This window comes from Pelobates fuscus, chromosome 2 (genome assembly GCF_036172605.1).
Source record: "Pelobates fuscus isolate aPelFus1 chromosome 2, aPelFus1.pri, whole genome shotgun sequence".
Taxonomy (NCBI): domain Eukaryota; kingdom Metazoa; phylum Chordata; class Amphibia; order Anura; family Pelobatidae; genus Pelobates; species Pelobates fuscus.
Genome location: NC_086318.1, coordinates 230779499 through 230805915, shown reverse-complemented (window position 1 = coordinate 230805915; position 26417 = coordinate 230779499). Strand labels below are relative to the sequence as shown.

Genomic DNA, 26417 nt, shown 5'->3' with positions numbered 1-26417 from the left:
TACATTAGTTTCTAACCCTGGAACAGGGCATTCCAGCAACAGTCCAAAAAGCACATACATATTTACACTTTCATGATAGAACATTGGGCATCTCTAAAAATTAACTGTTTAATTAGTCAGACAAATAAAAACACTGGCAGGATTAGAACCCCCCCAGAAACGACTAACTTTTCCATTGGCAAACAGGAATTTCATACTGTTGTATAGTTTGTGATCTATAATAACAAGCTTTTTCATTTAATGTTATCTCTAGCTCTACATAGTTACATAGCTGAAAAGAGATTTGAGTCCATCAAGTTCAGCCTTCCTCACATTTGTTTTTTGCTGTTGATCCAAAAGAAAGCAAAACAAAACAAAAAACTGTGGCTTGTGGGTTCCTTATTCAAAAATGCATGACTTTGTATTTATCTATATTGAATTTATACAAGTCCCTCTGTAAATAATGTTCAGACACTATTTTATTACCTAGTTTTGTGTCATCTGCAAACACTGACATATGATTTTCAATGTCTACTTCAAAATCATTTATAAATTATTTTTCTAAATTATGCTGTATGGCTTCTTGATCACAATGTTTTGTAAAGTAACACAATACAAATACATGATAAACAAAATAACTACCAACATTTTTTTTAACAAAATGTAACATTTTAAATCAAGCTTTTAGCAAAAAAATTATCTCACCGTTATATACAATTTGTAGGGGTTTTGCACTCCAGCTTTCCTCCTTTTAAATGCCCGGTGCTCAGCTGCACAAAAATACAGAAGGCAAAAAAAAAACAGTGGCTTGTGGGTTCCTTATTCAAAAATGCAGGTTCCAAGAAGAGCCAGCACTCGAGGACTTGCATAAAAATAATATTTTTTAATCCATAGTCAACGTTTCAGTTCACTACAGTGAACTTTCCTTAGGACACAAAAATATTTTTTTGTTTCAAAACAGTAAAACATATCACAGTGATGATATTGTCAGTGAAAGTGAAGTTTTTTGCATTTTTCACACACAAACGGCACTTTCACTGATGATATCATTGTTGTGATACGTTTTCCTGTTTTGAAACACTAATATTTGTGTTCAGCAAAGTCTCCTGAGTATAACAGTACCCCCCATGTACAGGTTTTATAGTTTTTTTGAAAGTTACAGGGTCAAATTTGTTTACATTAAAAATTGCCAGGTTGGTTATATTGCCTTTGAGAGCGTATGGTAGCACAGGAATAAGAATTACCCCCATGATGGCATACCATTTGCAAAAGAAGACAACCCAGGGTATTTTAAATGGGGTATGTTCAGTCTTTTTCAGTAGCCACTTAGTCACAAACACTGGTCAAAGTTAGCGTTTATAATTGTGTTTTGCATTTTTAACACACATACAAATATAAATGCTAACTTTGGAGTGTGTGTGACCAATGGCTACTAAAAAAGACTGGACATACCCCATATTGAATACCTTGGGTTGTCTACTTTAAAAAAAAAATGTGAGGTGTGATTCAGAGATTTATGACAGATAACAGTGTTACAATGTTACTATTGATCAATTTTAAAAATATATAGTTTAAAACAGCAATGTCCTACTTGTACTTATAGCCCTATAACTTGCCAAAAAAAAAGTAAAAAAGCATTTAAACACTGGGTATTTTTCAACTCAGGACAAATGTTTGAATCTGTTTAGCAGTTTTTTCCATTAGCTTTTGTAGATAAGCAAACGATTTTTCAAGTAAAAGTCAAAAAGCATGTTTTTTGTTCAACTTTTCACCATATTTTTATTTTATTTTTTAAAGTAAATTATATTACATGATACAATTAATGGTATGTAAAGAAAGCCCTTCTTGTCCTGAAAAAAACAATATATAACTTGTATGGGAACAGTAAATGAGAGAGAGGAAAATTACAGCTAAACACAAACACCAAAAAAAAATTAAAACAGCTCTGGTCCTTAACGTACAACATGGCCAAAACAGTCCAGTCCTGAAGGGGTTAACAAGAGAGAACTCCACAGTGCAATCTCACACCTTAGTTTTTCAGGACTAACAGCTTAACCCCTTAAGGACACATGACATGTGTGACATGACATGGTTCCCTTTTATTCCAGAAGTTTGGTCCTTAAGGGGTCAAAGGGACACTATAAGCACTAGAACAACTGTAGCTTAGTGAAGCAGTTTTGGTGTATAGATCAGGCCCACGCAGTCTCATTGCTCAATTCTCTGCCATTTAGAAGTTCAGAAAGAGATGCATGTCACTTATCAGCCTATGTAAAACATTTTTGTTTCTGTTTATGCAGCACTAGTCACACCCCCCTTAGCAGTGATGCACACTTCATTTTATTTTCAATCAGATGTTGACATTCTTTAGAAGTTTTTATCTCCTGCTCTGTAAATTAAACTTGCATAATCAAAGTTATTTAACTCCTAAATGGCAGAGATTTCAGCAGTGAAACTGCAGGGGACATGATATATGCACTAAAACTGCTTTATTAAGCTAAAGTTGCTTTGTTGCCTCTAGTGTCTCTTTGACTTTACAGTGTAAAAGTATGCTTTCTTAACCTTGGGTTTGAATTCAGCATAAAGTCAGATTTGAAGTTGAAGTGCAAGAATAAAGGTTAAAATAGCAAGATCGAAACAATTCCATATTTGGCTGAGCTGGAGACTTGTTTTAAAAATGTTGTCCTTGCTGTTAAGTGAATAAACCCCGTGTGTGTCATTAATAACCTATCATAGCATTACTGAGTAAAGTGTAAAAGGTTAGCTGAAGAATAAATCACATTTCAAGGAAAAGCTGCAAATTCCGTTGTTTTCAAGATTAGTTTTTTCTAGTTAACAAGTCACATGTAAGTAATGTGAGTTTGGCTAAATTTTAGAATGAGTTACAAAATTATTGAACTCAAATGTTACTCAAGTGTGGTAAATTCCCGCAGTTGTTATTTGATAGATTAACATCCTGAGCTCTCTTCTAGCATCTCGTTCTTATAATAAGCTATGTAGTATTTTAATTTACATGGAAATTATGGATTTTAAATATATATATATTTTTATAGCATAATGTTTAAAAAAAAATGCAAAACATTATAACAATTTAAATCCCTTTTCTTTTTAATCCATGTCAGTACTTTTCCCCTCAATACCAGTCAAATTTTCTGTATCCTCTTCCATGTCTAATCATGCTCATAATTAAATGTATCATCTGAACTCGTTCGCCCTTGAGCAGAAATACTGGAAATTATGTCACTTGAGCCAAAGAACAGCATTAGTCCTCTGCATTCTGTTCTAAATCACACAAAAGGTTAAAGGATCACTATAGGGTCAGGAAAACAAACATGTATTCCTGACCCTATAGTGCTTAACCCACCATTTAGGTGGCTTGCCCTCCCTTAGGCCCCCTATAAATTTTATAACTCACCTTATTTCCAGCGCCGCGCGGGTGCGCTGGCATTGGCTTCGCACCCTTTGTGACATCATAAAAATGGCCGATTTTTAAAATCGGCACGGGGCCAAATGCCATTTTGGCCAATCAGGACCTCCTCATAGAGATGCATTGAATCAATGCATCTCTATAAGGAAAATTAAACGTCTCCATGCAGAGTGTGGAGACGCTGAACAGCAGGGCTGCTTACTGTGCAGCCCTGAGCCAGGAAGCCCCTCCAGTGGCCATCTGAGGAGTGGCCACTTGGAGGGGTCCCTAGGGGAAATGTAAACACTGCCTTGTCTCTGAAAAGGCAGTGTTTTCATGAAAATGCCTGAAGGGAGCTATTATACTCACCAGAGCAACTACATTAAGACTATAGTGTTCCTTTAATGTAAGAAAACATTTTATTCATAATATCCCAAACACAATTGCAAACAGTTAAAAAATCTTTTAAACATAATTAATAGTATCTTTATAAGGAGGTAGTTCACGCTTCATAGATAACTGCTATATTTTAACAGATTTGGGAATCCCCTGGGTTTATTTCAGCTTTCACTCACTGCTCATTATATGCAGCACAAGCGAATTCATAAGGAGCTCAGATTTCTTCCTAACTCCTGCCATCCCGAGGACTTTGGTGATTTTCCCACACCGGTGCATAGTTGTCTGGAGAGGTTTGCTTCCTAACTCTCATCCACCCATATGTGCTGATTTTCCTCCAGTGAATATTATCTGTGGTACTAGTTACTCTTATGTTGGTTTCATGCTCTGATTAGTTTCATTATTATAATTTTTATAATTATGATAATTAATTATTATAATCATTGCACTGTGATACTTTGTTTTATAATGTTTTGTATTTATTAAGCCAGCTTTAGCTGTGTACATAAGCCACTATCTATTTGCAATATATGTTTCATATTAATCCCTTAATGCAAAAGGAGTGTTCTAAAACCATTAGGCGTCCAACAGTACCCCCCTTCCTTCCTCCACCCCCCCACCCCCCATGTACTTGTTTGACAGGGTCAAATAAAGAGCTTGCCCATTTCAATTATTACACAGTGGAATTTCCCAGATTGGTTTGCGGGACCTACCGGTATGTTGCCTTTGAGACCATATGGCAGCATAGGAATGAGAATTTCTTTGAGCATGGCATATCATTTAGTTGGGGAAGGGTTTTGTGATTATTCTATCCCCCTGTTTTGTTCACAAGAATGTAAACTCCGCAATGAAACCTTACCTTACTCTTCTCTTGTGAGCCTTATTTGCCACCCACTTATACGTACTGCAATGAATTCCATAACCAACTCATCCACCTGTTTCGTTTTCAAGACTGAGATCACTGTAATTACTTTCTTTTCGGACTTCTCCCTTCTTGGTCGTACTGCCACTTTTTTTCCCTGTGGTTCAATGTGACTGTTTGTAACAGAAGGGTCGATATTGCTGCCCACTTAGACATTTTGCGATATTGATCTCAAATGTGTTAGCAAGGCTATTTAATTGTTTTTTGTTACTATTTGTTACTTTTTTCTGGGGAGCTCTATTTATAGGGCCATTTAAGCCCTTGATTCGTTGCACCAGGTGTGCTTGAGATAACACCTGTTTTGCATATTTAGGCTGTTGTGAGGGATTCTATTCAGGGGTTTGAATAATTTTTAGACTGGAGATATCATTGTAAGTTGCAGTTTTAGTTGAATTTGGGGAAACCACTTGAAGCATTCGTTGTGTCTATCTATTTCAATTGCTTTTGTTTGATTTGTTCATTGCAAACAACTGAAAATCTATATATTTTGACAATAAACATGATTTCCAATGGAGTTTGTATGTCCTGAGGAAAGTTCTTATATAAAACTGAAAGGTTGTCATTTTTTATGTAACCTGGAAACCAATAAAAGAGAGGATTTTAAAGACTCCTGTAGTTCTCGCTCATTGTGGACTTAAATTTGATTCTAAATGTATTTTGTTTATTATTTATGTAGAACTATATTATATTTATTAATTATAAGTCGAGGGAACCTGCCTGACAAAGCAGGCATTCCCGCTGTAGTGAATTTGTTAGTTAAGCTGATCCGAGTCATGCGATCATGGTGCCATAACCTCAGTTGTCAGACAGTCCCCCAGATCGTGACTGACGCAGAGGTTGAGTACCCAAGGAGAAGGGGTTGATAATCATTACATAGTTAAATAGCTGAAAAGAGACATGCGTCCATCAAGTTCAGCCTTTCTCGCATTAGTTTTTTGCTGTTTTTTGCCCTATGGTGTTAAAGCCCATCTTTTGTAGGATGGTGTAGCACGCCCATTGTCATTAAGCAGTTACACATAACTAATGGTAGCTCAATGTGTTAACGCGCCAAATATAGAACCTATTATACCCATGATTGACTTTAAAGGAACCTATTATACCCATGATTTACTTTAAATACAAACATGTATTCCTGATTGCTGGGTTCGCCATGGCTCTCCCACGTGGTCCCAACATTATCTCCATTAAACATGTTTTACTAACCTTAGTCCTCCTACGCAATGGCCTCACTGCAGCTACTCCCCTTCATTACTGATAATCTTAACCAATCCAATGCTGCCCCATAGGAAAGAAAGATGGATTCAATGTGCATGCAATGCCAATCAGCATCTTCTCATAGACATGCATACACTAGTGCATCTCTGTTGGAAACGTTCAGCATTTTATGCAAACTTTGCAGTACCGCAGCTTGAAACTCACTCAGACAGCCAGGTGGTCATAGGAGCCAATGCAAGCCGTTTATTTTCTTAGAAAAAGGCAGTTTTTTCATTGCAGAGACTGCTGGACTGTCTAAATTGTCAGAACCACTAAATTAAGCTGTAGTGTTTCAGGTGCTTACAGTGTACATTTGTGTCCACTTAATCTTCTACCCTTTGAAATCAGTAAAATGATGACTGTGGTGGACCTTGTAACATTCCCTGAGGTTGCCCGAACCTATCTTCCTGAACTTATACGTATCCCCCTGTTCGTGGACCGAACGGAACATGTGTGATCCCCCTTTTTATTAGTTCAGAACACTGACCACCCCCAGCTGTTAACCGCAATTAATGGATTAACTCAAGTGCTTTCCCTGTGTGGCCGCCATTCGTTTAACCGAACGCACATGGTCCAGTGCATAGCGGGCTCCTGAACACAGGCAGTGCTACTTTGTAGTTGAGCAAGTGGGTGAGTTTCCACACTTTTTTTACCCAGGACTTGACTCCTGTTGTAAATGCATCTGCCTCTGAAATAATCTTTATGTACAACCTGTGTCTCGTGTATTACATACTATTGTTGACATGGAAATTTTGAACACAGCATGCAAGCAGACATTTCCATTTGTGGGTCACTTGTATTCTGTCAGCCGAAGAACCTTCCTTATTTACATGCACTTGGACGTATTTTAGTTTATTGTACTTATTTGCTTTTCATACTATCAAGACAAGATCAAGACCTATTCCAGCTTTTATAATAAAGGAAGTTATATTAAATATATACACCTTATGACTCAAGGAATAGCAAAATATGTTTAATGCGACCAAGAAAACAAATTAGCGTGAGGAAAGGTAAGGATTGGATTTTGTCCTGATATGAAATGAATGCCCTTGCCTGTTCTCATAGCTGGTGACTCACATACCTAACATTCGTGCTTAGATAACTAATGTAATTTATAAATGTTATCTGTATATGCTGTACATGCACTAAACATTTCATTAGGGTGTACACCCATAAAGTTTTTTTCTATATTAATATTATTTAAGATAATTAATCATTTTAAACCTTCGTATGAGATTAGCCTAGGTTTGCCATCTAGCCGGTGTTTTACCGGCACAACTGGTATATAACCCCTTAAGGACCAAACTTCTGGAATAAAAGGGAATCATGACATGTCACACATGTCATGTGTCCTTAAGGGGTTAAGAATGTCTTTCCAGTGCCAGTATTGCAAAAATATGGGCAATGCAAAGGCCAGTGCTTTTACCTAATTGGACTCTGGGAGAGTGGTGAGCCAGAATAGCCACCTTATGCATGGCTGGTACACACATTACTTGACATATGCATAGTCGCTTTTTCCAGCAAATGCTTAACAAACCTCACAAAAAATATAAATAGTACTTAAATGTTTTAAAGGTCATGGTCCACATATTAAACAGAACCCCCCCCCCCCCCCCCCAACTCCTTTAACATTACTACCCCAGACAATGACCCACATCACAATAAGTAAAACCATATTATAACATATAATTAACATATAAACATAACTATTGCCACCAAGGGCATGATTTCCCAGGGTTATCCGTGTAGGGGTATACCAAGATACACAATACACACACCAGGTTTGGAGCTACCAATGAGCTCGTACCTACCAATACCCTTCCAAACCTAACTGTACTTAGCAAACCAAACTATTTTACATCAAGACAAACAACCTTCACCTCAACTTATCTATCCATTCCTTGCCGCTGTGACCAAACGGGAGCTAAATTTAAAAAAGGGGATGGAGGGTGGGACAATGGGGCTTCATGGGCTACAATATAGACACAATGACATGCCCTATAAACACAATGACAAACTGCCATACGCACACTATCAATATACACACTAACACACACATTCAGACACAGTATGCACAAACTGATATACACACACTTACATAAAGTATACACACAATGGCACACTGGTATGCAAACAAACACATTCAGGTACAATATACACACACTCATTCAAACAGTACGCAAACAATGAAGCATACTGTTATACACAATGACATAATACAACACGCACTGACAAAAACACACACAATATACACACTGACAGACTGCTAGTGCACACACTGTTATACACAAACACACACTGAGAAACAGTATACACACACTGCTACACATACGTAATGCCACATTCACAGTCAGACATAATGCACACTGTAAGTATTTTTTTAAGTGTTTTAGAGAATTGTCCCCTTCCAAAAGTTTTTTCTCTTATGCCACTACCTGTGATGTTACATAATGACATGTAATGTGCCATGCATATAATTAATTGTGCAAATTAGCATGATCAGTAATTTACACCAAGAAAGGTAGCAATGCTAGCTGAACTACTTAGCAATTAACATACTTGTTTTATATTAACAACTACACTTTAATGTAAAAATGCAATTGTGAGCTAACCTATATCAGCACTTGTTTGTTATTATCCTTCCTCTTCTCCTGTTGTGGTTCCTGTTGTTTGTTACTCCTGTCCCTCCCTTGCTGTTCCTAATTGTGCTTTTCTTGTAGGTCCTGCTGTTGTTACTCCCTACTCTCTGCCCGCCAAGCGGTTACTTTTACCCCTTCCCTTGCTACCTGTCTGTTTGTTACTCTTCTGGTTTAGTCCCTCTTTTTACACCAGTCAGTTATTTTGGAACCTTTCTCTATCTGTTTGTTATTCCATTCACTCAGCCCTGCCTTTTGCGCTGCCTTTTGTGCCCTGTCTAGTGATTAACCTACCTTTAAATCTTTATTGTGGTCAATTATCCAGTCAGTAAGTCTTTCTCTCCCACTATTGTATTCTCTCTTTTAGTCCTTACCTGCACTCTTGCATGAATGATTCCTGTAAACACTCAGAACTAGACTCTATTAGAGGAGATAAGCTTATCTCTTGTAATTGAATAGCTTATTTTCGGTAGAAGTCATTGGGACTCTGTTATATAATTACAACAGATAAGCTTATCTCATTGAATAGAATCTAACCCTGAGTCTGACAAGCCTCTACCCACTTCATGCATGCTGACAGGAAACAGCTGCTAGCTGCAGTGGATCCTCTGTCCCCCGCTACAACGTCTGCGAGAAAAGGAAAAACCATCCAGCCATGCAGTAAACTGTGCCAAGACACACCTGCCACACCCGGTGCATACGTCTATAGTTAAAGTATCTATGAAAAACATATTCAATGTGTTCATTTGTGCTAAAGCTTTTTACTGAGATCCTTATTTTTGTTTTCTAGGGTGTGGAATCTTTATAGCCCTTTCATCCATAATTGCTGCCATAAGTGGATTGCTAGTGGGCTATGAACTAGGAATAATCTCTGGAGCCCTTCTTCAGTTGAACAGTTTATTGCACCTTACTTGCCGACAGCAGGAAATAGTAGTAAGTGCATTACTAATTGGAGCACTTCTAGCCTCACTTGTTGGCGGATTTCTCATAGACTACTATGGAAGGAGGATCACAATAATTGTAACATCATGTTTACTTCTCCTAGCAAATCTCCTGTTAATCATTATTGTGAATTATTGGAGTCTCATCATTGGAAGAATTGCTATTGGAGTGTCAATATCTTTAGCTGCCATTGCTACCTGTGTTTATATTGCAGAGATTGCACCACAGCATAACCGGGGCATGTTGGTGTCTCTAAATGAACTCATGATTGTTGTTGGAATCCTTCTGGCCTATATTTCCAATTACGTGTTTGCAACCATCACCAATGGATGGCAGTATATGTTTGGCCTTATTATTCCATTAGCTGCCCTACAAGCCTTTGCTATGTACTTCCTCCCCCCAAGCCCTCGGTTTTTAATGATGAAAGGTCAAGATGAAGCTGCTGGCAAGGTTCTTCAGAAACTAAGGGCATCATCAAATATTAATGAAGAACTCATGGTGATTAAATCATCTATCAAAGCTGAATATCAGTACAACTTTTTGGATTTGTTTTGTTCCCGGGATAACATGAGAGCTCGGCTCTTAATAGGTCTAACACTAAGCTTCTTTGTACAAATAACAGGACAGCCCAACATATTGTTCTATGCTTCAACTGTTCTAAAGTCTGTTGGGTTCCAGAGTAATGAAGCCGCCACATTAGCCTCCACTGGAATTGGAGTTGTCAAAGTTGTTAGTACAATTCCAGCAATTATGTTTGTGGACAGATTTGGTAGTAAACGTTTTCTTTGGGTTGGGTCTGCTGTGATGGCTGTATCTCTGGTGGCAATGGGACTAGTAAGCCTTAAAATAGATGTGAGTTCGAAAAGTATGTGTAAAGCCCACAATCATTCTCTTGAAATGTCTGCATTCTCCAGGCCAATGAACATAGCAAGAAGCAATGAGTCTCTCAAGAAAGAATTCAATGAACTATCATCAAGCAGTGAATCAGATCTTGCTGCATTACGAAACGGTACAAATATCTGGCACTGGACACCAAGGGCAGATCATGCTACTCCAAGGGGCACAACAGTCTCATCACATGGATCAGAAATTTCACTATCTTTGAAGTGGTTGTGTTTAACCAGCCTTCTTGCTTACATTGCTGCTTTTTCTATAGGTTTGGGACCAAGTGAGTATTCCGCTTGACTTAACTGTGCTTGCAGTTACATAGTTAATGAGGTTGAAAACTAAAAGCTAAAAGTCATCAAGTTAAACATTCTAATTACCATTGATCATTAATGCAGAATATAGAGGGAAGGGACAGAAACCTAGTGACAGTTAGGGGTTTATTCAATAAACCCAGATTCACAGTGACTTTGAAACTAAATAGTAAAATTGAATCAAAAGTAGATGATTTAGAAAGATTCTCCACTTCAGAAAGTCACAGCTTGGCAGCCTAACATTTTTGGCATTTAGCAAATTACACCCTTAGATGTTCCACTCAAAGTATGAAATGTAGTAGACATATCTTTCTGAAATTGTAACAGAAGATACTTGATAAAATTGGCTCAATGTAAATTCTGAATTTCAAATTTTAGGCCAAAATAGATAGGATGGAAACATCATAACAGTTAGTTATGTTTTCAGTTCTATTACTTTACTCTAAATTTTGAAATTCACAGTTTTTGAAAAAAACAAACCATTGAATAACCCATAATATTTATCAAAATCAACAGATTTTGTTAAAATCTTTCATTTCAATGACACATACATTTGTAACTTATTTTCATGAATACAGAACATTCACGTAAAATTAAATGTAAGCAAAGTTAAATATTTAATTAAAGGAACACTATAGTCACCTAAATTACTTTAGCTAAATAAAGCAGTTTTAGTGTATAGATCATTCCCCTGCAATTTCACTGCTCAATTCACTGTCATTTAGGAGTTAAATCACTTTGTTTCTGTTTATGCAGCCCTAGCCACACCTCCCCTGGCTATGATTGACAGAGCCTGCATGAAAAAAAAAAACTGGTTTCACTTTCAAACAGATGTAATTTACCTTAAATAATTGTCTCTCAATCTCTAAATTGAACTTTAATCACATACAGGAGGTCTAGCATGCAGGGTCTAGCAAGCTATTAACATAGCAGGGGATAAGAAAATCTTAATTAAACAGAACTTGCAATAAAGAAAGCCTAAATAGGGCTCTCTTTACAGGAAGTGTTTATGGAAGGCTGTGCAAGTCACATGCAGGGAGGTGTGACTAGGGTTCATAAATAAAGGGATTTAACTCCTAAATGGCAGAGGATTGAGCAGTGAGGCTGCAGGGGCATGTTCTATACACCAAAACTGCTTCATTAAGCTAAAGTTGTTCAGGTGACTATAGTGTCCCTTTAAACAATGCTTATCAAGTGATCTAAAATTCTGGTTTGTCTGAATTGTAATACGGTAAATATTTTAGATTAAAGGTAATCAAGTTACAGCCCCTTTTGATGGGGATGTGAGCTTTTAACATCCGCTGAGTTCACGAGAGGCAAAACCATTGAATAGTGAAATATATTTTAAAAAGTATTTGATTTACAAAAAAGGCAAATTAAGAAATAATAATTTTGGTTTTGTAACAAGTGTTTCACTGTTTTGTTTGGGAGAGATACAAATTCAGTTCATTTTTAATTTAAGCTTTAACTGTAATTTTTTTTCATACCTAACAATCAAATTCAGATGTGATGTATTTTTGGAAATAACACAAAAAGCTTAAGTGAAGTAATACATAGAAATAACTATTTAAACCAAGGATTGCAATCTGTTATACAGCTAGGGATGAGTTTCATAAATCTTTGAACCTGAACTAATATGTGAAGAGAATGAATTAAATAATAAAATTGATAGTTTGATGTGACTAATAACACACATTTACAATACATTTTGCAATATCTGTTACAGCTTGTATTACAATAAGTTAAGTAGCGGACAATTAAAATTTTGGAATCAGTCTTGTATGTAAAATAAACAGGTGATACAAACAATGAACTCCATCCATTAATGGTTCCTTTAGTGCCAGGAAAACAGAGCCGTTTCCTGGCACTATAGGTATCTAAGGAGCCCCCCTCCCGCGGGGCTGAATTACCACTTACCTGAATCCAGTGCCGATGTCCCTCGGCGCTGGGTCATGCTCCGCCCCCGCTCTTCCCCTGCCGACGTCAGCCCTACCTCCTTTGGGGAGAATCTGATGCTGGAGGTCCTCATGCAGAGCGTGAGGACGTCCAGTATCAGATAACGGACCAAAGGTCCGTTTGGATTCTGGAAGCGCCCCCAGTGACTGTATGGTAGACAGCCACTGAGGGCAGACTTAGAGCTGCAATGTAAACATTCTCTGGAACTGCAATGTTTTACATTGCAGCACTAAGTGCAATAGGGACACAGCACCCAGACCACTTCAATTAGCTGACCCTTTAATAAAGTTTTTGAAAATTGTAGACCAAAACCATTTCACTAAGCTAAAGCTGTTTAGTGATTAGGGTGTCCCTTTAATGTGGGCATGGTTAAAAGAATACATTGTTTGTGGGATTTTGCTTCCTCCAAGAGGACAAATAGAACCAAGACTTTCAGAAATGTTCTGATTGGAACTCTTTTTGCAGGTCCTCCAGGGCAGGTCCCCCTCAAAAGGAGTATTTCACAAAGATAACATCTCTGGGAAATACTCATACTGACTGTGCTGGAATTTCACGTACATTGCAACCCAGACAAAAGTTATACTAAGACAAATTAAAAACTATTTTGTCTCAGTATATTTCTTACGCCTGACACTTCTAGACACTGGGTGGAGCTAACGCTGTGTAGAAGTGTCAGTCTCCCAGCCCTCAGCAGTGACAGCTCCAGAGATATTAGCTGTGTCAATGGAGGATCCTCCAAATACCTGAATGCTGTACTCTAGCAGATGTGCAAGAGTACAGCAGTGACGTCAGCTCCTGGTGCTGAAGCATTAAGAGAAGAAGAGGACTGGCTGGAATAATATGGCTAGGTTCAGGTAAGCAAAATTTACCTTTCCCTGTCCCTACCGGCTTCTGGACCACCAACCGCTATGTCACTGTTGGGGGTCTTCACAAATTATGCAAAGTCCCCAGACAGTGATGGTGCTGCTTTTTTTTTTTTTTTTGTGTAATATTTTTTATTGAGTTTTGGATAGTTGTGAACAAATTGTAAACAAATTGTACAGTTGCAGAATAGCAGTAAACATTTTTTCACATTATCCACATTGTTGAAGTACGTCACACTTCATCTAATACTAGTTATCCCCAACAGGTTGCTGAGGAGACATAATATATCATCATAACTTCATAACGCTTTAACATTTTAGCCTGCAACTGCGCCTTGGCTTTTAGTCAACTAACCTAGACTTACGACTAGGTGTTACCATAGTTACACACTGGGAAGTAGGGGGGGGAGGGGAGGGGGAGAGGGTAAAAGGGTCGTTTTTTTTTTTGTTGTTGTTTTTTTTTCAGGAAAGTGTTTCCGATTATTGATTTGTAGTGGAACTACGTTTGTGTTTGGCATTTTTGTCGCCATGTTCCCCACTTTTGCCATTTTGCCATACTGTTGGCCAAACTTTGTTTACGGACCTCAGTCGCCTTGCCTCTGTCTCATACACTTGGGTAGTATCTATCATGTCTAGGCATCGTTTAATGCTAGGTGGGTTTTTGCTCAGCAAATTCCTGCCTATAGCCATTAGCGCTGTAATAATAATGTGGTACGTTAGGTATAGGTCAACCTTTTCAAGCTCGTGTGGCAATGCTAGCAGTGAATAAGTTTCTGGAGAATGCGGTAGTGTATTGCCAGTAGATTCAGTTATGATATCCGAGATGTTTTCCCAAAAGGGTTTAAGTTCCGGGCAAGTCCACCAAATGTGGAGCATTGACCCCGGCTCCTTCAAACATCTCCAGCAAGACCCTGACTTATTTTGATCAAATTTGCGTAGCCTAGTAGGTACCATGTACCAGCGATATAGCACTTTCCTACTAGTCTCGATATGGGATGTGTTTAGTGTGAAGTTCTTGTGTGCCATTAGCAGTTTTGACCATACTTCGTTGGGTATAGTCTGGTTTAGATCTTTTTCCCATGCCCTCATGAAGCTTAGTTTCCCTGGTTGATCTTGTTTCTTGGTCAGTTTATACAGGAGTGACAGCATTTTTTGGGGTGGCTTTTGGGCCATACACACTTTTTCTATCTCTGTCAGTGTAGAGACCTGCGTTTGTGCAACATCCATACCAATATGTTTTCTCGCCCATGACTGTAATTGTAGGTATGAGAAGTAGGCTTTAGGAGGGAGGTTAAACTGTTTGGTTAGAGAGCTAAAGTCCAATAATCGACCATTTGTCATTAAGTGGGATAGACGTGTGGCCCCATGTTTACACCACAGGCCATGGTCAAATCCCGGAATAAGAAGTTGGAACGCTTGGATTTGTAGTGCCGGGGATATGTATGAGGCGGAATAGTGTTTCTTAACGTATTTGTCCCATATGAGGAGTGTTGCCGCCGTGGTGGGGCAAATATTTTTATATTTCTGTCTTTTGTGCTTGGGCATCCAAGCTAAGATGGACATCGAGAGTCCATCTGTGTTTGCAGTTTCTATGTGACTCCACATTGGCGGAGTTGTATGATAGAAGGTGGATATGAGTGTGCTCATCATGGCCGCTGTGTAGTATCTTGTGATATCAGGTGCCCCCATTCCCCCCTCCTTGAAGGGCCTATACATGGTTTCGGCTGCTATTCTAGGTCGTTTCCCTCCCCAGATGAATTGATTTAAGGAATATTAGGCATCTTTAAAAAACTGCCTTGGCAGCTCTATTTGGAGTGTTCTGAATAGGTACTGTGTCACGATTCGGGGACCCCAACACGCTAACACACACACAGACACACACACACAGAAAGTGTGCAGTACCGGACCTTAGAGGGGCCGGGCTAAGCACACACAGAATAGTCAGGAGACAGGCCGAGTAAGGGGAACCAGAAAACAGAATAACGAGAAACAAGCCGAGGTCAAAGGGTAGGAGAAAGTCACAAAGTCAGTATAACAAGCCAGGGAGTACGTAACCAGAAAGCACACGTTCAGTATCAATACTCTAAAGCAAAGACCACAACAGGGCACTGAGAGACAGGAAAGGTAAGTATAAATATCCTTGCCTTAATTCTGATTGGATAACTTCCAATCAGAATTAACAAACACACGTGGGGGGTATCTATACCCCCCACTGTGATTGTTGTACTGTCGCTTTAACGCCGGGTCACGTGAGTGACCCCGGCGTACTGATATGGGTGCCGGCTCCCAGCGTGCAGCGTTAGCCATGCTGCCGCTGGGGGGAGGAGGAGGAGAGGACGCGAGCATTCCGGTTTGAGTGTTCCTGCTTGTTGTGTGGTCTGGTCGGTCGGCTCCGCCGGCGTGTTCCAGGCCTGCAGTTTCTTCAGACCGTCCTCAGGGGTGTGTATCACCGTTGTGCCCCCATCTTGCATGACGATCAATTTTGTGGGGAATCCCCACCTGTATCGGATGCCGTGAGATCTCAATGTGTTGGTGACTCGGTGGAAATCTTTCCTTTTCCGTAGTGTGGCGGCCGATAGATCCGCGTAAATTTTGACCGTGGGATATTCGGCCGGTGGCTTAGCTCTCAATCTGCTGCTCCGGAGGATGTGTTCCTTTATGTGGAAATAATGAGCATGCAGCAGTATATCTCTTGACACTGTTTGCGGGAGATGTCGGGGTTTCGGGATGCGATGTACCGGATCCACTAGTAGCATGTCTGCAGGTATCTCCGGTGCATGCGCGTGCAGGAGGTTTCGTACATATGCCGGTAAGTCGTTGTTAGCAACGTCCTCAGACGTAAATTATTCCGGCGGGAGCGGTCCTCCATATCCGCCATTTTTTCTTCCATAGTGTTAATCTTTGCTGCCATGCGTTCCACATTCGTGGCCAAATCATTATGCGCCGTGGCAAATTCGTCACATTTGTCCTCCATGTGCGACGTCCGTTTTCCCAGCTCCTGGATGTCTTTTCACAGTGAGTCTGCTGTGTGTTGCCATGTGGTGATTAATTTAGTAGACAGGACCTCCAGGGCTGCTGTAAGGTCGGCTTTAGTGATCTGTGTCGTGTCTGATCGTATGTCTAGGTCGCTATTGTGCATGCCGTCGTCCGATTCAGGATCTTCGGCTGCTTTTGAGGCCTGCGCAGCCAGGGCCGCAGAAGTCTGTTTTTGGCTGAAAAAATTGAGCTTCTCCGGTTTCGCTGAGCTCCTCTTGCTTTTGTGGTGGGACATTGTTGTTCTGTATTGTCAGATGCAGCTTTAGGATTATGCTGGATTAGGTACCCTAGTACCGGAGCAAGTTTTCATGCAGCCATCTTGCTCCGTGGTTACCCACGCCCCGGGTGGCGGTGCTGCTTTAAGAACTGGTCTGTTGATTATGGTTCCAAGTCAAGGCTCCTGAATCGTCCCTTTTTTAAATCTTCTTTGTCTCAAGGCTGGTTTGTCAATCTACCTTCATTAGTTCCCAATACTAGAGTCTCTTTACTGAATATGCTTTCAAATATTATGTGTGGGCAACTATGCTCTTCAAGAAAAATGATTCCCAGTTCATTTATTTTTCTGGACCAAGAAAGGGCCAAAATGTTTCAGCTTTACCATTACCTTCTGGCACGTGTTTATTTATCACAGCAGGCTTATTCCTTGATGAATAAATCAGTGCCTGACAGGATCACTGCCCATACTACTAGAGTGCTGGTTATGTCCTAGCTTTTTATCATGGGGTTTCAATGTAGCAGATTTGCAAAGTTTTCCCAGATTTTACCATAATAATGTTTATGTGTCCATTGATGCTTCATTTGGCAGGAGTTCTGTGGACAGTCCCATTTAGTCTCCTGCAGACATTTCCATGAAACAATAAATAATTCAGGTTAAACAGTAGTAACGACAAACGAGAGTGTGTCCAGAGATAAAAAAAAAAAAAAAGAATTAATTGCATATCCATGTTTCATAAACGTGTGGTCATAATCATTTAACATGTTTCATGCTAATTGGCACTGAGTTAAGGCTTTCTTATCCATGCGCGTCTTCTTTTCTGTGGTTATTTTATTCCACAAGCAATGGATTCTCACAGGGCCGCCACCAGAAATTTTGGGGCCCCTGACAAAGCACAAGGTCTGGGACTCCCCAACTCCCCTCCCCCCGCCCGGCCGGCCTGCCCACCGCCCGGCCCGCCCACAGGACTCTTACCTAGTCTGCTGCAAATGATGCAGGACTGAATGTGGTGTGTATAGTGGACGTGGATTAGAATGTGTGTAATGGATGTAGTGTTTGTGTGTATTAGATACTGTTTGTGCAGTGAATGCAGAGTGTGTGTTAGTTTAGTGAATGCAGAGTGTGTGTTAGTGTAGTGTATGCAGAGTGTGTGTGTGTTAGTGTAGTGAATGCAGAGTGTGTGTTAGTGTAGTGCATGCAGAGTGTGTGTGTTAGTGTAGTGAATGCAGAGTGTGTGTTAGTGTAGTGAATGCAGAATGTGTGTGTTAGTGTAGTATATGCAGAGTGTGTGTGTGTTAGTGTAGTGAATGCAGAGTGTGTGTGTGTGTGTGTGTGTGTGTTAGTGTAGTGAATGCAGTGTGTGTGTGTGTGTTAGTGTAGTGAATGCAGTGTGTGTTAGTGTAGTGAATTCAGTGTGTGTTAGTGTTAGTGTAGTGTATGCAGTGTATGTGTGTGTGTGTGTGTGTGTTAGTGTAGTGAATGCAGTATGTGTTACTGTAGTGAATGCAGTGTGTGTTAGTGTTAGTGTAGTGTATGCAGTGTGTGTGAGTGTTAGTGTAGTGTATGCAGTGTGTGTGTGTTAGTGTAGTGAATGCAGTGTGTGTGTGTGTTAGTGTAGTGAATGCAGTGTGTGTGTGTGTGTTAGTGTAGTGTATGCAGTGTGTGTGTGTGTGTTAGTGTAGTGTATGCAGTGTGTGTGTGTTAGTGTAGTGAATGCAGTGTGTGTTAGTGTAGTGTATGCGTGTAGTGTAAATGGAGCATTCCAAAAATGTTATTCCCCCCTCTCTGGTTCTTACCTGGTCCAGGGTGTGGGGAGATTCCATGATCCCTGGTGGTCCGGTGGCATTGTGGGGGCCGCCGGCTCCCTGTACTTGCAGAGGGAGCCCAGCGGACTGCAAGTGTACTAACAAGCTCTTCCCTCTCTGTAACTACCGCGAGAGAGCGTTGCCATGGTAACCCGTGGCAAAGCTATGACGGTCGCACGTCTCGCGGGAGTTACAGTGAGGGAAGAGCTTGTAAGTACACTTGCAGTCCGCTGGGCCCCCTCTGCAAGTACAGGGAGCCGGGGGGCCCGCGGCTGCACACATAGGTAGCGAAATTCGCTATCTATGTGTGCAGAGAGGGAAAGTGGGTCCCAGGACTGCCAGAACAGTCCGGGCCCCCCAGGACCTCCGGGCCCGTGACAACCGTCATGGTTGTCACCCCCTGATGGCGGCCCATTCTCATGTACTCAGGGCCGGATTAACATAGGGGCTGATGGAGCTGCAGCTCCAGGCCCAGGCCCAGGCCCATGGAATAGGCCCATTGATTTAAAAAAAATGTTTGAAAAATTGTTAACATTTTTTTTTTCACACACTACTCTTAGGGATTCCACCTGGCTTTTATTTTATTGGCACAGCCAGTATTTGAGGCTGCCTGGCTGGTGCCAATATTACAGTGATACTGGCAATACAAATGCTGGTATTTTTCTCATTATAAGCAAGAGATTACTATGCAACTGGCCAGTAGGTGTCGCTGTGAGTGGAGAGAGGCAAGGATAGGAAGTTCCAGCATATCCCTCCCTGCCTATCTCTACTCACCGATCCACAAGGGAGCAGCTACAGAGAGTCCAGACAGCAACTCCCACCCTGCAGAGACAGCCTACAGCTTAGGGAAGTAAGGGATGGGGGGAAAGGCTGCAAGGAGACATACACTGAGACACTAAGGGACATTGGGAGACATTATGGCAGACACTGAGACACTAAGGGACATTGGGAGACATTATGACACAGACACATGGGGACACAGTGTCCCCATGTCTCCCAGGGTCCCCATGTCTCCCAGCCAGTGTCCCTGGTGTCTCAGTGCCCCCTAGTCTCCCAGTTCCCCCAGTCTGCCAGTGTCTCACTGACCCCATGTCTCCTAATGCCTCCATGTCTCCCAGTGCCTCAAGTGTCTCAATGTCCCCATGTCTTCAAGCTAGTGTCCCTAGTGTCTGTGGCCCTGGTGTCTCAGTGTCCCCATGTCTCCCAGTGCCCCCATGTCTCAATGTCCCCATGTCCCCCAGCCAGTGTCTCTAGTGTCTGTGTCCCTGGTGTCTGTGTCCCCATGTCTTCAAGTGTCCCCTATTTTCCCAGTGTCCCCATGCATCCCAGCCAGAGTCCCCTAGTCTCCCAGTATCACTGGTGTCGCCGTGTCCCTAGGTCTCCCCGTCCCCAGGTCTCCCCGTCTTCCTAGTGTCCTAGTGACATGGGGACCCTGGGATACATGGGGACACAGGGAGACATGTGGCATTGAGACACTGTGATACATAGGATCACTGGGAGACCTGGGGACACGACACTAGGGGACACTATGAGACATGGGGCCACTGGGAGGAATCCATCTATACAGCAGAATCAAACTAAGTATTTTTTTGTTGATTTTACAGCATTTTCTCTTATGTCACTCCTTGTGATTTACATCATGTGATGTCACCCATACATATTTAATTATGCAAATTAACAAGGCCGGTATGTTTTTCCAAGAAAGGTGGCAACCCTAACTACTTTTCACATACTCTTGCTTAAGTATGGAAACTTAAGAGGGATGTATGGGAACAAAACTTGTGTGGACTGGCTGACAATGAATATAGTTAAAGGGACACTATAGTCACCAGAAAAACTACAGCTTATTGAATTTGTTCTGGTGAGTAGAATCATTACCGTCAGGCTTTTTGCTGTAAACACTGTCTTTTCAGAGAAAATGCAGTGTTTACATTGCAGCCTAGTGATAACTTCACTGGCCACCCCTCAGATGGCTGTTAGAGATCCTTCCTGGGTCATGGCTGCCTAAAATGCATCCAAACATTCAGTATCTCCTCCCTCTGCATGCAGACACTGAACTTTCCTCATAGAGATTCATTGATTCAATTCATCGATATGAGGAGATGCTGATTGGCCAGGACTGTGTTTGAATCATGCTGGCTCTGCCCCTGATCTGCCTCTTTGTTAGTCTCAGCCAATCCTATGGGGAAGCACTGTGATTGGATCAGGCCACCATTTCTAATGATGTCAGCAGACTGCTTGTTTTTCTGAGTCTAACAGCATGCAGAGTTACAGCTTCAGGCTTGAATACAGTAAGATTTTGCTATATTTATAGAGGCATGAGGGGCCCAGGGGGGCTAGATGGTGGTGTTATCACTATAGGGTCATGAATTCATGTTTGTGTTCCTGACCCTATAGTGATCCTTTAAAGGACCACTCTAGTGCCAGGAAAGCATACTCGTTTTCCTGGCACTAGAGTGCCCTGAGGGTGCCCCCACCCTCAGGGACCCCCTCCCGCCCGGCTCCGGAAAGGGGAAAAGGGTTAAAAATTACCTTTTTCCAGCGCTGGGCGGGGAGCTCTCCTCCTCCTCTCCGCCTCCGTTCCTCCCCATCGGCTGAATGCGCACGCGCGGCAAGAGCTGCGCGCGCATTCAGCCGGTCGCATAGGAAAGCATTCATAATGCTTTCCTATGGACGCTTGCGTGCTCTCACTGTGATTTTCACAGTGAGAATCACGCAAGCGCCTCTAGCGGCTGTCAGTGAGACAGCCACTAGAGGAAAAAGGGGAAGGCTTAACTAATTGATAAACATAGCAGTTTCTCTGAAACTGCTATGTTTATAAAAAAATTAGTTAACCCTAGCTGGACCTGGCACCCATACCACTTCATTAAGCTGAAGTGGTCTGGGTGCCTAGAGTGGTCCTTTAAGGTAATGCTGACTTTGGTCTCTCTAACACTGTGGCATGTTCCTTTTCTTCTACACTCACTACATACAGCTTTTCTCTGTCCCAGACTATATACCAGGAGCTTCTGCCTGCTAGTAAGAAGGTAAGGAGACAAGTGGACCAGCGAGTGCTAGGGGACAGTCCTTTGAGCTAGCGTTGAGCAAGTGCATCATTAGATGCATTTATGCCAAGCTCAGGGTGCTGTCTGCATAGTATGCCCTTAGTTGGCCAGCTGCATGATTGGCAGGCAGCCTGACATGCATTCATGCCAGGCTGGCCTTCCAATTCTTTGGGCAGACATACCTTTTTGGGCATGTTCGCCCCTTTTGGCAGGTTACGTGATTTGTGTCAGTGGCACACCCTTTTACCGTGCCCATTGACTTCCTGCTTGACTGGACACTGCTGTTAGGGGTTATGGATTTACTTGAAACATGAAAACATAAATTAGTGAGAGATTAGCCTAGGGTATGTGTTTTCTTATACCTGCTGTTTTCTTTCTCTCCAGCACCATCTCCATCAGATACATGACGCTTGGGAGTGTTTTTTTCTGGTTTTTGGTCGATATGATTCTGTAATTAGGCCTGTCATAATTGTCAGCACCAGGCCCACTGGGCTCTTAATCTGGCCCTGCATGTACTGTGACCACAATAAAATGGCTAACTGGGACATTTCCCATAGGAGGCGCAGGAAGGATGAGTTGTCTACAGGACTTTCTGGAATAAGTCTGAAAGGGTCCAGGAGATGACCAGACTGGGCATCTCCTAAGTCCTTTATTGATCCTTTATAGGGAAACATGCTGTTCAGCATTTCTGGATTTAAAAACTTGCCTATGGGGTTTATTCAGTAAACAGTTATACATGGTAGGCTTAGTGAGTCAACACATTTTGATCAAAATATCAGTCCAAGACAAATTTATAACTATACTGTAAATTGCTTGTTAACTCACCATTTAAGAACAGACCCACGCATGATTGCAGATGTATGTGAGAAAGACCAAATTTCTGGCTCATTAAATGATCAAATGAGGATATTTTTTAAATCTGCTATGTTAGTCTGTAGTGCAGTGCTACGCAGTTGTAAACTGACCATTTCTACTTTCTTGTCAGTGGCTTGGCTGGTTCAGAGTGAAATCTTTCCTGCGGGTATTAAAGGTCGGGCATTTTCAATAACAAGCAGTATGAACTGGGGAATGAATCTACTCATATCGCTGACATTTCTCACATTAACTGGTAAGATACATTTGTGGTTCCTTTAAATTTAATACATTCTGTATATGAAGGCAGACGTTTTTGCTGTTGCCAGCATAACTTACTACTCCCATAGAGTAATGTCCTCGTTTCCCAGAGATAATACGTTACCGACAAGGACAACACTCTATAAATAAAGTATATACAGTAAATATTCTTTTTACGTCTGTGTATAATTATCTTGGATTGTTATGTGAATTTTCTTACTGCTTTTGTAAATGAGGAACACAGACATTAAAATGTTCATAAGTTTGTTCGTTGTTTATGGTTTAAAGCCTCCATTTAATGGACACTCCAGGCACCAAAACAACTTTCATGCATTTTATAGCTTTTTACTTAAAGGAACACTTCAAACATCATAACCACTATTGCACATGGTAGTGGTTATGGTGTCAGGAGTGCCTATTGTAAGTAGTCAAACTGTTTTAGAACAGTTTGGCTTCTTACCAGTGAGCCACAGTGTTTATGGTGTAACGAATATTCCCTTAAGTAGTTATCTCAATTGTGTATAGATTTAGCAAAAAGCAATGTTTGGTCACATTGTTAAATCTGCCTGCTTTGTTTTTCTCATTCAGTACATGGATGTGGAAAAACTAGTCTAGTTTGAGAAATGTGCTAAAACTGCACATCACGCAGATTACAACCATATGATATGCGTGTATAGGTGCAGTCACATCAACATACACCTAACACCTATACAGTCAGTACCTATCAGCCTATTACCCATAGTACACCAACATCACATTCTGCACCCGCATGGTACCCATAGCACACTCTGAGTAACCTACAGTTGCAAGAAAAAGTATGTGAACCCTTTGGAATGATATGGATTTCGTCACAAATTGGTCATAAAATGTGATCTGATCATCATCTAAGTCACAACAACAGACAATCACAGTCTGCTTAAACTAATAACACACAAAGAATTAAATGTTGCCGTGTTTTTATTGAACACACCATGTAAACAAAAATATTTGCTAGATGCCTATCCCCTTCCACCACCCACTCAGGTTTGGAGGGGAAAGGGTAGGGAAACACACAATACATAGGTGATTAGTTTCTCCATGTTGATAGGCCCTAATACTGTAACACCCCATATCCAAATAGAGGCCAGTTAAACAAATCTACCTCAAAGCCCTGTCCAAAGTAGCGTTGTTATCAACCTTAATCATGAGATAATAGCAAATAAGTACAACAACTTCTACTGCTCTCTCTTACAGTTAAGTATGTATATTATATGAAAGACAACCTTTTGTTTAAAAACAGACTATATTTTTTTGCTGATGTGGCTTTTAACGCATCTTTAAATCCTTAAAACAAAGGTATTTACCCCTTAGCCATTCCTTTAAATTTTAAGCCTCATTAGTCTGCAGTTCAGCAACTCCTTTTACTAAATAAGAGTCATTAGTTATTTTCTATTCATCCATTTTTATTGTTTATTAACTTTTAGAGCAATAAGTAATTTAATCACAAATAAGTGATATTTTTCTGTTAATAAATAATCTGCTTCAACCACCTTATTCATATAAAAACAATATTGTTGTGCATTGATAACACACTTAATTTTTGTTTTGTTAACAGAGAGAGTTGGTCTACCGTGGATGCTTTTTGTATATGCTGTAATGAGTCTAGCTTCATTGATGTTTGTCATAGTCTTTGTTCCTGATACAAAGGGGAGACCTTTAGAGGAGATATCTATGGAGTTGGCAAATAGGTGGGTACCTCATCATTTTTAAATCAACATTTATAAGTCAATCTTCATGGTAGAATTCAGTGGCAAAACTACCAGGGTTGAAAGAGAAGCCTTTCCTTTGCAAAACTGTTATTTTGTATATTGCCAAATATACTGCATTAAATTACAGCAGCAGCCCACAATCGCTGTCCCCTTGCTGTGGGTGGGGGTGATGCTAAATGATCCTCTCTTTCCTCCTGCTCTGTGTGTGCACAGCGGAAGGTGCATATTGCTTCCATACTGCAGCCAGAACTCATTGCCTCCCCATCTCTTCCTGTGAAGAGGCAATGAGTTGCAGGCACTCTTCTACAAGCTAGGTTGCCTCTTCCTGCCAGAAGAGCCTCTCCCAATTCACAGTAAGCCTGGAGCAGCACAGAGAGTTCACAGCAAGCCCAACCAAAGCCCTGCTGCAGCCGGCATCTGACCATTCAGTGGCACATCAGACCAGGATGAGTCAAACTCAATCCTGGCACCTTACGTATCAGAGATACTGCAAAACTTGTAAAATTAATAGAGACCTGATCTCTCCTTACACACTTCTCTCTGCTTCTCTTTCCCTTCCGCTCTGTCTTTTCGGGTTCTCCTTCTCTCCTTCTCTCATTGTGTCTACCTCTCTTTCTGAATTTAAATGCAACTACATTCAATTTTAGTATTACTGTATGCTTTTATACCAGCTGACTGGATATCAACTAAGGAATGTGCAGTCAATGCACATATCTGCTCCGCAGTCTATAAAATTAAAGTTGACAGGCCACTGTCTACATTTTAGAGAGTGCATTGTACCATAAACTGTATGGTTACCTTATGTGCTGTGGTACAGGACAATCCTCCTATGCAATTTTAAAAGGTCAAGATATTGAGGTATTGTGGGACATACTGTAAGTCAAGTCAGGTACCCCTTTTGATACTGCCACAACTAGAATAGGGTAGATAACCCAAAATATATAAGCAGTAATCGAAATGTAACAGTAACCACAAATATATATACCGGGACAGCTTACCATCATTTCACAGGACAGCAGACACAGAGGTCTCCAACTCCGTAAAAAAAAAAAAAAGTACACCCACTTTGAATTCTATGGTTTTAAATATTGGGACATAATAACAATCATCTGTTCCTTAGCAGGTCTTAAAATTAGTTAAATGTAACCTCAGATGAACAACACATGAAATATTGCACTGTGTGCCATGATCTATTTAACAAAAATAAAGCCATGCGTGAAAAATCCTTGACTACTGACTCCTTCGATCACCAAATCCTGTTACCCTTCCATTCCCGATAAGTAATGCAAACCCATGATAAGTGGGTAAGGGCAACGGCTACAGCTTTATTTAACCCCTTAAGGACCAAACTTCTGGAATAAAAGGGAATCATGACATGTCAGACATGTCATGTGTCCTTAAGGGGTTAAATCAACATAACCAAATATTGTCAGCTGCTGGTTTTACCCAGCAGACAGGAACACTTTAAACATCTTTACACCAGAGCCTCTTCAGCCTGTCTTTCATAATCAACCAAATTCATTCTGCGACTCCCCAAGCCCGTCCGGGCATTTTTCATTTACCAAACTTGCTGGCGCAGGAAACCCGCAGCTGTGACAAAATTAAAAACAAAGAAAAACACAACACAAAACAACAATTCCAGAACAGAACCATTGGGGAGGGTGTGTGGGGAAAGACACTGCCAGGCTCACTCAGCATTGTTCACCAATAGACTGGTAATTTTCCCAGAATTCGCTGCTTTCAACTGTAAAACCAACTGTATCATTTTGGTTGCTATGCCCACCCCTCAGGGCAGCAGTCATGCCCCCCTCCCCCTATTCGCTCCGGGAGTTGGCCTTATTGCAATTACACCCTTACTGCTTCCATAGAAATTCAGAGGCTGAGCAACAGACAGGTGCTGCTAATCA

At 40.9% G+C, this 26417-nt stretch overlaps 1 protein-coding gene across 1 annotated transcript in view; it reads left to right on the top strand.

Annotated features, from left to right (window-relative positions):
* Nucleotides 1–26417, top strand: part of SLC2A12 (solute carrier family 2 member 12) — a 66821-nt gene that overhangs the window by 19473 nt on the left and 20931 nt on the right. Inside the window, exons 2-4 of the mRNA XM_063443250.1 lie at nt 9381–10700; nt 22635–22757; nt 24357–24489. Of these exons, the coding sequence (XP_063299320.1) occupies nt 9381–10700; nt 22635–22757; nt 24357–24489 (1576 nt within the window). The remainder of the gene's footprint in view (nt 1–9380; nt 10701–22634; nt 22758–24356; nt 24490–26417) is intronic.